A 13,275-nucleotide genomic window follows, 5' to 3' on the forward strand; every position below is an offset into this window, starting at 1 on the left:
GGAGCTGGCACAGAAATCCAGAACAAGGTATTACCTTTCTTAGGTGGCACCCTCTCCAGTCAGACAGAGGATGGTTCTGCCTCTGAGTGTCTGTCACTCGAACTTTCCAGGAGGGAAAGGCGACCTCGCTCAACCCTTCTCTCCTGCTCAGAACCCCTGGCTGACTTGCTTGCTAAATCCTTGCCTCAAGTTGCAAGACTGGTCTGGTCTCAGCCCCTGTCTGGGCCTCAGGGAAGAGGAGCAGGTCCAGGTGGCCTGCCGGTGACTTGTGATCTTGCTGGATTTCTTGGGCTAATGGCTAGGGTGGGGCTTGGGAGGTTGGGAGGAAGGGAGGTGGGGCAGACTTATTTGCACGCTGGGTACATATTTGTTCCCCATCTGATTCACTCCCCTTCAGAGTCCAGCCTGGGGCCTTGGGTGCTGCTCCTCCTCCTTCCATGCCACCTTATCCAGGCCCTCCCAGGGGTCAGAGGTCTGAGACAGCTCCGTTCCCTGCAGTGCGGCGGCCATGGCAGGCCTGGCAGCACAAGTCGCCAAGCAGCGGGCAGCAGCGGAAGGCCTGGGCTCCAGCCAGCACGCTGTGAAGTACTTGGGCCAGGACTTCGAGACCCTGCGGCAACAGTGCCTGGACTCGGGGGTTCTGTTCAAAGACCCGGAGTTCCCCGCCTGCCCCTCAGCCTTGGGCTACAAGGATTTGGGCCCACACTCCCCCCAGACTCAAGGCATTGTCTGGAAGCGACCCACGGTAAGGAGATGAGGCGGCTGGGCCTGGGGTGTCACCTCACAGGACGGTCTGTGGGTCTGGTCACAGGGGAGAATCGGGGCTTCTTGGAGCAGAATTTGCTGCTCCAGTTCCTGGGTCTCTCTCCTTCTCAGCACTGGGTTTAGAAACGGTGAGGTAGGTAGGGGTACGAGTGTGGAGTACGAGCCTGACCATGCCTCAGATTTGTTCAGCTGCAAAAATGGTGATACTAGCCTTTCATCCCTTGGGGTTGTTATGAGGATGGGAAAGGAAAGCAAAGGGGCTGGAGACACAGCATAGGCGGGAAGGCGCTCACCTGGCGTGCTCTTGTCCCAGCCACAGACCAGGTTTGAACTCCTGGTTGTGCATATGGTCCCTGGAACACTGCTAGGGGTCACTCCTCAGCACTCCTGAGTGTGACCCCCCAAACAACCTCCCCCCCCCCGCCACAAAAGCAGAAACTCAAGTGTTTCTTGAGTTTCAGCACACACGAATGCGGGGGGAATGCAGGGGGGCCGCACCACATGGAACAGATCAAGACTCTCTGCAGTCAGTTCATGGTGACACCACTGCTGGGAGGTGCCAGGCTGGTGGGGGTCCTTCATGGCCATTGTCCCCCTGGAGCTGGTTTGTGGAGGGGTAGTGGGGAGGGGAGCGAAATGTGGGTCTGTGAACTCAGAACAAGTTGGGGCTTCTGCATACTCCTACAGTATACAGAATCATACTGTAGAGGCCTCACAAATGCCCTCCGAAGTTGGAGGTCGAAGGATGGAGTATCATTGCCCCAAACCTATGTCTCCTCAGATCGCATGATCTCCTAAGACCCTCAGCCTTTTGTCTTCTAGACCTCAAGGGGGAAGTTGAGCCCAGTGGCCTATTTTATTAGCAGAGGTTAGAGAAGAAGGCCAAGGAGAGGCAATGTAATCGGAAATGGTCAGAACCATTTGGTTCTAGCTTGTTGCCCATTTTTCCCCCCTTTTTGACTTTGGGCTACACCTGACATTGCTCAGGACTCACTTCTGGCTTTGTGCTCAGGGATCACTCCTACGGGGGCATAACGATTCATACAGGTGCTGGGGATGGAACCCTAGGAATGAATGTAGTCCCAACCTTGATGGAGATTATGGGGAGGCAATGACTGAAGGGCAGACATCTAGGGCAGAATGAAGGAAGCCCAAAGAGGCAGAAAGACGGGCCATTCGAAAGGGGATGTCAGGGCAGAGGAAACATTCTAAAGGAACTGAGAAATTCTAAGTGGATGGGTGGGGAGGAGAATGGAAATGGGTTTGAGATTTCATTTTGTGACTGATGTCAGATATCGGCTAACCTTTGCCTAATTTTTTCTTTTTCCTTGAATTTATTTTTTTGGGTTCACACTTGGCAGTGATCTGAGGATTATATGTTGCTGGGAATCAAACCCAGAGCACCTACATGTCAAGCAGACACTGCAAGAAAGGTGCTTTATGCCACTGCTCCATCCCTGGGTGCCAAGATTTTTCCTTTATAATGGCTGATTAATATTCCACTGCGTAAAAGCCACATTTTGTTCTTATATGTTCTTTTTTTATTCTTTTCATATATATGTTCTAAAATACTGTTTTGCTTATACTGTAGAGAAAACTGTCTCTTATAACTAGCTCTCTGAGGTTTTCTTTCTAGAAGCAATATCTCTTACTAATACTCATTTATTAATATCTGTTACTAATACACAGCCCTTCCTTTTCACTGCAGTGTTATTAACGAGTGGATTTTCTGCATTGTACCGACTTCCTTCTCTACTAGTTTAGAGTCTGGACTGTTTTGGGTTTATCATTGCCACAATCATAGATGCCATTTTTCTTTAAGGTCACATCTGGCGGTGTGGGGGCTACTTTTAGCCTTTTGCTCAATGGGGTTTCTCTAGGAGGTGCTCAGAAAATTGGGAATTAAACCCATAAGAGCAAACACTCTAGCCTACCATGCTATCTGTCTGGTCTGGGCTCCATTCTTTTGATGCCTCCAGGTTCTCAGTTATTAAAATCGTTCTTGGGTATTCATAAGAATAAAATTACTTTGCCGTTAAGGTCTGAAGAATTGTTTAACCTAACAATATAAATCCAAGCCAGCTTCTCCAAGGTTGTTTGTTTGCTTGTTTTACCAACTTACACATACAAAACAGAAAGAAACCTTTGCATTCACAGCCATTCCTCCTCTGCGTCCCTGGCCTCCTTAATATAAAGCAGAAAGAGAGTGATCCACATTTAAAATACCTGTTCATTCATCAGAGGACGCTGGAAATGCTTCTACTTTCTGGATAATATGACTCATGCTTCCGTGACCAAGGTTGTACAGATAGCTCTTTGAGACTTTGATTTCAATTCCTTTGGGTGTAAATCCAGGTCTGGAATTGTTGGATCATACGGTAGTTCTATTTTTTGATTTATTGAGGCACCTCCTGATTTCCAAAAAGGCTGCACCAATTTACATTCCCATCAACAATGCACCAGGCCTCCTGTTTCTCCACATCCTTGCAACATTTGTTTCTGTTTTTGTTTTTGATAGTAGTCACCTACAGATTGGGAGGTGGTAACTCATTATGCTGATAATGTGCATTTTTCTAATTATGCATGATGTTGAACAATTTTCATGTACTTACTGTATCTATATATTTCCTGTTTTATTTTGTTTGGGTGCTGCAACCAGCTGTGATTAAGGTTTAGTCTTGGCTCTGTGTTCAAGGATCACTTCTGATTGGCTTAGGGATCAAACAGTGTGTCAGGGATCAACCTGGGTTGGCCATGTGCAATGCAAGCATTCTACCTGCTCTACTCTCTTTCCAGTTCCCACATATCTGTATATCTTATCTGAAGAAATGCCAAATAAACTTTGCCCATTTAATTAATTAATTTTTGTAATGCTAGGGATCAAACCCAGGTCCTCACCCATGCAAGGAAAGCACTCTGTCACTAAGTTACCTCCCTGGAATTTTGCCCATTTAAAATTTATTATTTAGTATTTTTTGGGGGGTTGGCTACACCTGGTAGTGCTCAGGGCTTACTTTTTGGCTCTTTCTCAGGGATAACTCCTGGTGATGCTCAGGAGACCTTATGTGATGCCAGGGACCAAACCTGGGTTGGTCATATGCAAGGCAAGCACCCCACATGTTGTACTATCTCTCTGGTCTTCTTTGCCCATTTTAAGGTGTTTCTTGGCTTTTTGAGGGTGATTCCTTGTTTACTTCAATCTAGGGGCGTTAAGAGAGCTGCCCTAATATGACTGACTAAAGAGGAATTGATTTTATTTGCTTTTTCCAGAAATGAGATGAGATGTATATATGTTTTTTTTCCTCTTAACAATAAATTTTTATTTATGCATGTTTTTCTACAATAACAGAAATAAGACATGCTGCCCCTGCCACCTATTTCTGCCCATTTTTGAGCTACTTAGCAAAAGACTTGTTGGGACTTGTGTTTGAAGGGTTAAGAAGGAAGTTTGCTCTGATTGAAGATCTTGAGGTAAGATGGGCTCTTCGGATATATTTCTGGCTCTTCAAAATCCCAAGTCATTATACCCCTCACTCCCCTTCCAAATGCTGGGCCAAGTAGCAACTGATCACAAAACATGTGGACTGTTGAGGTCCAGAAGGACTCTCAGCACTGGCTTCTCTGCTCTCTGGTCTCCTGGCTCCCCATGAAGCTTGGTTTGATGCTCGGTCAAGGCTCCTGTGGTTTGATGCCCACTATGTGCCTGCTGAATTCAGCCCAGCCAAGAATCTCTTTCTCGGTTCATTTTTGAGCAATTAAGCAGTTTATTGATTATCAGGAGAAATGCAAAGAGAGGAGAGAGAGAGAGGCAAGGTCAGTTTCATCCAAAGGAGCCACAAAACAGGCAACTCAAGGAACATCAGGGACTGAATTGCTGACATTTTTGGGTAGGGAATGAAGGTGAGAGGGGCCAGGGTGGAGCTCAGAGGTAGAGTACTGGCATGTAAAAGGTCCTGGGTACCATCCCTGGCATCACACACACACACACACACACACACACACACACACACAAGGCTGAGCAGTAAGGTCTCAATTGTGGGTTTCCATGCTCCAATCTCCTGGCTGGATGAATGAATTTGGAAGGTTCAATTCAATTGACTTGTTGAGGGTACCAGCAGATGCCAAAGGGGGGACCTTGTGGCATGTTAGTTGATAGGGGAGAGAGGGCACTGGACAAACTCAGCTGCTGAGTGGTAAATAACTTCCATTTGGATGTCAAGTAGATTAGGGTTCTTGTTCTTTGTTATTTTTAAGCTGTCTGTTCACAATAACTAACTTCCCCAAGACTCAGTTTCCTCATCCATGAAACGGAAACAATATCACTCGCTTCATTGGGTTGTTGGGAGGCTTAAATGAGAAAACTGGTTTAGCTCAGTGTCTGGCACACTTTATTTTATTTTATTTGAGGGGAGAAGTGGGAGTTTGGGGCACATTGGCTGTGCTTGCTGGGACATTTTATTTTCATTTGTTTTATTTTAGTTTTTTTTTTTGGCCATACTTGTGGTGCTCTGTTCTCAGCAGCCTGTTTGTGGTGCTGTGTGCAAGTGCCCTACCCACTGTACTATCCTTCCAGCATCTTGCCTGGCACATTTTATGTTTATTTTATTTCATGTTGTTGGGGCATACCTGGCAGTTCTCAGGTCTTACTCCTGACTTTACACTCAGGGATCACTCCTAGTAGGCCCAGGGGATCATATGAGGTGCCAGGGATCAAACCTGGGCATGTCGCATGCCAGGCAAGCTCCCTACCTGCTGTACAATTACTCAGCCCCCAATGTCTGACACAAATTAAATACTTGATTATAGGAGCTTTCTCTAGTTATTACTATTTTGATATAAAATAGTTCTATTTTGGAAAGTATAAATGAGTAATGTATGAAAGAGAAATAAGCAATGAAGAGAAATGATGCAATTAAATTATGCATTAAGCAGTGAAGAGAAATTATGTACCCTGAGTTGAAATGTGAACAACTCCAGACGGAATGAAGTGACTATTATTTAAAAAATAAAAAAATCTGGGATGATACAGGTGGTTCTGAGGGGCCATTCCTGGCTCTATGTTCAGGAGTGACCCCTGGCAGGGTACCATATGCAGTGCCCAAGATTTGAACCAGGGTCCTCACGATCACAAAGAAAGTGCCTCATCTTCTGTATCTCTCTGACCCTGGCATGTGTATTTTCAAATTATTATTTTTGTTTTGGGGCCACACCTGGTTGTGTGTAGGGTCTACTCCTGGCAATACTCAGGGGACCACTTATAACTCAGGACCAAAGAGCATGTGCTCCAGCCCTTTGAGCTCTGTCCCGGGCCCTCTATCTATCTATTACTTTGAGACAGACTGTTCAGAGCGTGAAATAGAATTGTGAGCAAGAAGTGTGGGAGTTCAGAGGAAGAAGCAGTTAAACTGGGTTATAGCGTTGGTGCCCGGTGCCTGCCCAGGCATTCTCGGCATGGAGAGGTGGTGGTGAAAGAATCGGGTGGGTCGGAGACCAAGAAGGCCTGAGTGCGAGCACAGATGCTGATGGTGGAAGTCGATTCAGAGAATGTGGATTAGAAGGGAATAATCCACGAGGATTTGTGGAGAGAAAGCATTGTGGGAAGCAGAGGGGAAAAGGCAAGGGGGATGCCTATCCCGAGGTCAGGAACACTGGACAGCTCCATGTCCATGAACCACGCTGATGGGGAGGAAGAAGACGGGTTTCCCAAAAGCACACAGTCGCAGCTCCTGAAACGCCAGACCAGGATTCATGGACATGCTCTAGCGTCCTGGGCAGTGACATCTCCAAGTGGCCATTGTCACTGAGAGTATGTGACTTGAGTCATGTCCCAGCCTGTATTCCTACAGACACATTGTTTCCCTCCTGCCCATTTATTAGAGTTGAAACAAGGCTTGAGTGGCAGGTCATGTTTATGGGATGTTTTGAGATCCTTACCTGAGTAAGAATACACTTTATGGCAAAAAAGCTGTGATAGTTATCTAAGGAAGAAAAAAAAATCTTGTTCAAACTGTGGGAGGTGGGGCGAGAGATAGGACAGGGCTAGGGCACATGTCTGGTGTTCACACAACCTGGGTCTGATCCCTGCCACCACATAGTCCGTATTACCAAGCTGGGCTTGCCCTGGTATTCCGGACACTGCAGAGTCTGAGCAGCATCAAATCCATAGGCCCGTGTACTGTGCCAGTAGCCGAGCTGCCAGAAAATCTCTGGTATGGGCCCTTGGGCCTCGTAAGTGCTTCTTGGGAGGCCCCCAAAAACATAACAAAAGAAAACAAAGCAAAACAAACACCCGAGGGATGTGGAAGCCTCCGGGTTCGCATCTTGGAAACCATCTCGGGCTGGACAACTTTCTGTCTCGGCTCTGAATCCCAACAGGAAGTTGGGCATGGAGAGGAGACTTGGGGAAAGTTTCTCAGCACTAACCCTGAGCTGCAATTTCCTTTCTGTGGCCTCAGAAAGAGTCATTCAACCATGACATCTCGGTTGCTTTTTCTTGGGGTGGGGCATTTTAAATCGTGCTAATAAATGTCCTGAATATCCTGTAGAAAAACAAACACTCCGCCTACCTATAAACCACTTAGCACCGTTGTGGTTAGAACACCTTAAATGGTCTCTGGCCTCTGCGAATCACCCCGTCTTCCAAACCAAACTCAAAACTGTACCAGAACTGGGTCAGCTTCTTAACTCTGTGTCTAATGAGCTCATTATGACATGAGCAGTGTGACTGGGGTAATTGAATATACAGCTCAGGGGAGTGCTTTAGGAGCTATCATTGTATTCGGTAGCCAGTACTTAAAGCTGGTACTTAAAGCATTTTAAGCAGTACTTAAAGTTGGACTGATGTCACCAGGAGAGAATGTATAGGGCAGATTATTGCTGTATGAAATGGAATCATTGCTGAAAGCCAAGGGCCAGGCCCAGGGGTTCCCTGACTCTTAGGAATAAGCAGGAACGAGGAACTCTCGAAAGAGACTGAGAAGGAGAAGGAGTATTCTGGGTGCTGAGCAGGAAGAGCAGAGTGAGGAAGGGAAAGTAGCTGCAGGGAAGTCTGAGAGCACTTACTCCGGGATGGGGTGTGCGTGCATGAGTGTGTGTGTGTGTGTTTGTGTGTGTGTGTGTGGTTTGCCCACCACTATCATGGGCTGGGCCGTGACTTGGACTTCTCAGGAAACTGAGTCTCGGCTTCCTGCAGAGACTGGGCTCTTCGAGGTCAAGAACGGGGGAGTCTCCTCTACCTTCATTATACTTGGCTCCCCTGGGACATCTAGAACTGCCTAAAATAGACCCTGCATCAAGCTTTGCCCAACGGACAGTTGGGGTCAAGAGAGGCCCTGCACTGCCTCGGTTGGACCCCCAGAGTGCCTGAGATTCCAGTGAGGGGTGGCCTGGGAGGCAGATGCCAGCTGAGAAGGGCGAGTGGTGGAAAGACAGACATGTCAGGAAGGGGATCCTGACCCAGAGCTGGTCTCCTGGAGAGTCCTTCCTGACCATTGCCCTGTGCCCCGCCCCCCCCCCCATGAGTGTCCACAAAGCGGGGAGCATGTTGTGGAGCAGTAACTAAACATTGAAACAGGCCTGTTTCATGAAGGGCATGAGGCCCCAGCCTTGGTCTTTCTCCTGCCTCCCCCACACCCTTCCAATCTTTCACACCACACCACACACACACACACACACACACACACACACAGACACACACAGTGTGCTGAGTGATAGGGCTGTCCAGGCTGTGCTCTGTTCTCTGTGTTTCTGTGATGGGGGAGGGTCTTCTCCACTGGGCTTCCTCAGCCATCCCTAATGCTTATGCAGTCTGTCACCCTTGGTGACCCCTGGCTTTGAATTCCATGCCCCAAAGGAGCCTTCACCCCTGCTGTTGGGCACCTTGTGACTTGTGTTTTTCTCTCTGTGACTTTCAGGAATTATGCTCCAGCCCCGAGTTTATTGTTGGTGGAGCCACACGCACAGACATTTGCCAGGGCGGTCTCGGTGAGTAACTGGAGAGGGTCCTGTTTGTTTTGGAATGTGTGTGTGTGTGTGTGTATGTGTGTGTGTGTGTGTGTGTGTGTGTGTGATGAATCATGTCAGATGAAGGAAGCTGTTAGAATTGAACAATTAAGTTATGTCCACAATTTAGCCAGATGGATCTCTGTTTTCTATCTGTATACTTTTTTTCTTCAAGGTGGGGGTGTACACACAGCAGTGTTCAGAGCTTACTCTTGGCTCTGTGCTCAAAGGTCACTCCTGGTTTTGTGCTCATGGTCAAGGTTAGGGTCAAGCACAGCATGAGTTGTGGAGGATCAAACCAGGATTGATGCAAATGCTTTACCCCCTGAACTACCTCTCCAGTTTTTATTCTTCACGGTGGGTCTGGAATGTGGGAACTCTCTTGGTTTCAACTAACAAGAGGGGTTCAACACTTCTAGATAGTAGATTAGAGAGCCAGAATTATAGGCATATCAGAGATAATCAAGCCGTGCTCTGCTTGGTTAGTATTTACCTTTAGGTGGATATAGTTTGTCTTATGGAGGCCACGGGGGGTAGTGGACCATGTCATATTTCCGGCCCTTCTAAACTGTCCTAACACATGCTTTTGTAATTAGTAAGAAAACAAGAATGCTAGTTTTCTAGTCTAGGCCTGGGATTCTGGAATTAAGAGCCTCCATTTCCCAACCGTTCATATTCCCTTCAAATCAGGTGCTGTTAAGCTTAGAAAATAATTTATTTGCTTTTGTAAGTTCTGGTCTCCAGTGTCAGAAATGGAGGTTCTCCTTGATAGCAGCTTAGCTTTGCTGATCTCATAAGCCCGCCTGATCCCTGGGTCTCGCACATGAGTTTCTGCCTTGAATTGGGCAAAACCTTTCATGAGACAAGGTGGCCCTGAACGGGATTCACCGGACTCCAGTGATGGAACTAGTGGCCATTGAGGAAGCGAGTTGTACTTGGTGAAATCTGTGTAACAACAAAACCTGGGCATCTTTTCCTGCTCAAGGACCCCTCTAAGAAGCTTTCCTCTCCTTCTTTTCTTGTTTTTTTGTTTTTGGGTCATACCTGGCAGTGCTCAGGGCTTATAGGAATGCCCGGATGTCGAACCCAGGTTGACTCTGTGCAAAGCAAGTGCCCTACTCGCTGTAATATTCCCCCGACCCTTCCTTTCCTTTCTTATTCCACACTGGCAGACCTGCTCCCTCCAGCTTGTTGGAAATCTTTATGTTTTTGAAAACCACGGTTGCCGCTCTGCGAGTCAGCTGCCCGAAAAGAACGCAGGAAACCCCACAATGTAGCTCACCTCACAGTTTGTGGGGCAGCTGGTAGGGGCCTCTCGGGAAGGGCACTCACCACGCTAGCACTAGCGCCCCCTGGAGGCTGCCCTGGTACAACCTGGTTGCTGTATTAATGAACAGAGCAGACTGGACTTCCTGAGGACACTGAGTCTGAGGGCTGGCTGACCTGAAGGAGCTTCAGCGAGTAGAAAAGCGGGTGCTGGACACATGACACAGTGCAATGTCCTTAGCTGAATCTCAGCAACCAGTGAGCTTGGGAGATTTGCACCAAGGCTAACATTGAACATGGATGTGGTGAGTCTAAGAGGAGAGATTCCTTACCCAGCACACACATACACACACACACACACACACAAACATGCACATACACACATGCACACATATATTTGCACACACATACACGCACACACACATGCGCATACACACATATATGCATGCACACACGCACACACATGCACACACGTACGCACACATGCATGTACACACATGTGCACGCGTGCATGCACAGGGAACAGGGTGGTGTCACGAAGGACTCACAGGATGAGGGCGTGATTTGGAGTCGTATTTGTTCAATGTCTTTTTTTTTTAAATTTATTTATTTTTAATTAGAGAATCACCGTGAGGGTACAGTTACAGAGCGTGCTCCTCTTGTTTAAAAAAAAAAAAAACCTATTTCTTGGCCATGAGTCTCTGTGAAGAAGCTGCCATGTTTCTCATAGGTACGTGTTACTACTCTTTTATGATCACTTTGAATGTACACAGTTCAGAACGAAGAAAACTGAAGGATGCACTGAGGGCCATGGCCTCAGTTCCATCTCCTCTGCTTGCAGCCCCGCCACCAATTCTAAAAAGCCCTTGTCGTGTTTCTTTATGAAGTCCAAGCACATCTAAATACTTCTCATTTTCATCTCTTCCTTACATGGAAAGCAGCATGCTGTAAACAGTTTGGCACCTGGCCATTATTTGCTATTATTTCACTTACTAAGAGACCTTGGAGATCTTTCTGTAGGATGCTGAATTCTTTATCATTCTCATCTAAGCACTCAGAATACTGTTATCAATCCTGGTTCATTCCTTGCCTTCTCTAGATGGACATGTGAGTGATTTTCTCTCTCTTGCAAAAATGAGTCTCCTTCGGCACCTCACAACGTGTATGTGAGGGTTGTTTGCCAACTTGGCCACTAGCATTAGGCTGCTTCCATGCTCTCATGGAAACACACTCTCATTTTTCTTCCTCTCCTCCTTCTTTGTGCTATAGGGGCCACATCAGCAGGGCAGGGGGACAGGGGGTCATTATGCACTGGGGCTTGAACTCAGGGCCTCACACCTCACACAGGCAAGACCTACATTCTCCCATTTGACCCGTCTCTCCCCAGCTCCTCTTAATTCTTCTTGTTATGCCACATTTTTTTTTATTAGTGCTTCTGTAGAGACCAGGAGCCAACTTCTTGGCAGAAGTCTGTAGCACTGTAGCCCTGTCATCCCATTGTTCATCTTTTTCTCGAGTGGGCACCAGTAACATCTCCATTGTGAGATTTGTTACTGTTTTTGGCACATTGAATACGCCACAGGTAGCTTGCCAGGCTCTGCTGTGCAGGCAGGATACTCTCAGTAGCTTGCCGGGCTCTCCGAGAGAGATGGAGGAATCGAACCCGAGTCGCCCGCGTGCAAGGCAGCGGGCCTTACCCGCTGTGCTAGATGGGAGTCTGTCACCCTCAGGAGCACTGGTTCCAGATAGAATAGGGCTTTCCCATGGGCGGTTCAGCCGTGGGGGAGAACATTACATGGGTGCACTTCAGCTGAATCAAGCCCCCTTCCAGCATCCCTAGTCTGGTTCTCTTCTCGCAAGCCCTCTGAGGACAGGTGTCTTCAGCATCCTCAGCCTTTGGGTCCTCCACCTCCTCAGTGGACCCTAAACTCACCAGGATGACCAGGGCCCACCTGCAGCCACACTGCTAGGATGGGAGGAAGTCTCAGGGCTGCACCAGACACACACAGAGAAGGTGAAAGATATGGGTCTCCGCAGTGATGGGTCAGCACCATCTGCTGTCTCTCTATCCACTGGCTCCCCCCTCTGCTCACGTGGGTGAGTTTCTGGCAGGGAGTGGGAGTGAGGGGGGCTGCACTGGCTTCCTCTGCTGCTTGTTCCAGGTTGGCTTGTTTTTTGCACCTTGCACAGTGACCTCTGTGCCGGAACAGCTTGCAGCCCCTGTGGGCTGAGAGAGGCTGTCTGAGCACCGTACTCGGTGAGTCCCGGCGGACTTGAGCAGCCCTCCCCAACTGGCTGAAGGACCCCGGGGGAAAGTCCTCCCTCAGGGCACTGCTCTGTGGAAGGCGGAGGCCAACGCCTAAGCTCTGGCTGCCTGATTCTCACTGATGCTGGTCTCTGTGGCTTCCCACAGCCAAGCTCTGTGGGAAAAACCTCGGGGATCGCAGGCTTCAGCCGGGGAACTCAGCAGGATTTGTTTGTTTGTTTGTTTGCTTGCTTGCTTATTTTTGGTTTGGGTCGCACACCCGGTGGTGCTCAGGACTTAACCCTCTCTCTGTGCTCAGAGATCATTCCTGGTGCTTAGGGCTTTTGCCTGGCAGTGCTCCAGGGACCCTATGAGCCACCAACCTTGAACCCTGGTAGGCTGCATGTGTGGCAATCACTTTTCCAGCTCCTGATTTGCTGGGTTTTTCTATTCGCTCACTCCATGGGCTCAGTTGGTTCATCCAGAAGGGCGGGGACCCTGAGATGGGCTCAAGCAGTGTTCTAGGCCTGTTCTTGTGGTTGCGGGCCTCTTCTGCTGCGAGTGCCCCACCAAATCATGGGGTGAATTCTCCTAAAGAAAGGGGCAGGTAAACAGAGTGAAGGAGGTATGCTTGGGAGCTAGAGAGATGATACAGATAATACAGGGGTTAAAGCATTTGCCATGCATGTGATCAACCCTGGTTTGATTCCAGGTATTGCGCATGGTCACCTGAGCACATCCAGAATGATCCCTGAAGTTGGAAAGACCATGTGGCTGAAACCTAATCATGAACAGCTGTGTAAGGGTCTATCACACAGTGATTCCAAAAAAAAGAAAAAGAAGAAGAATCCCTGAACACAGAGCCAGGAAAAAGCCCTGAGCAATGATGGATGTGGCTCTACAGCCCCCATCCTTCACCTTCCCCTGAAAAATAATAAAGAAAAATTTATTTCAACCAGTCAGTGGACTGGAGCAGGGCGTGGTCTGACCAGCCTGTG

General features: G+C 48.1%; 1 protein-coding gene across 1 annotated transcript in view; it reads left to right on the top strand.

Annotated features, from left to right (window-relative positions):
• Positions 1-508: 508 nt before the first annotated feature.
• CAPN8 (calpain 8) overlaps positions 509-13,275 on the top strand; it is a 63,458-nt gene continuing 50,691 nt past the window's right edge. The window contains exons 1-2 of the mRNA XM_004605511.2: positions 509-745; positions 8,679-8,748. Of these exons, the coding sequence (XP_004605568.1) occupies positions 509-745; positions 8,679-8,748 (307 nt within the window). The remainder of the gene's footprint in view (positions 746-8,678; positions 8,749-13,275) is intronic.

This window comes from Sorex araneus, chromosome 9 (genome assembly GCF_027595985.1).
Source record: "Sorex araneus isolate mSorAra2 chromosome 9, mSorAra2.pri, whole genome shotgun sequence".
In the NCBI taxonomy this organism is placed as follows: Eukaryota; Metazoa; Chordata; class Mammalia; order Eulipotyphla; family Soricidae; genus Sorex; species Sorex araneus.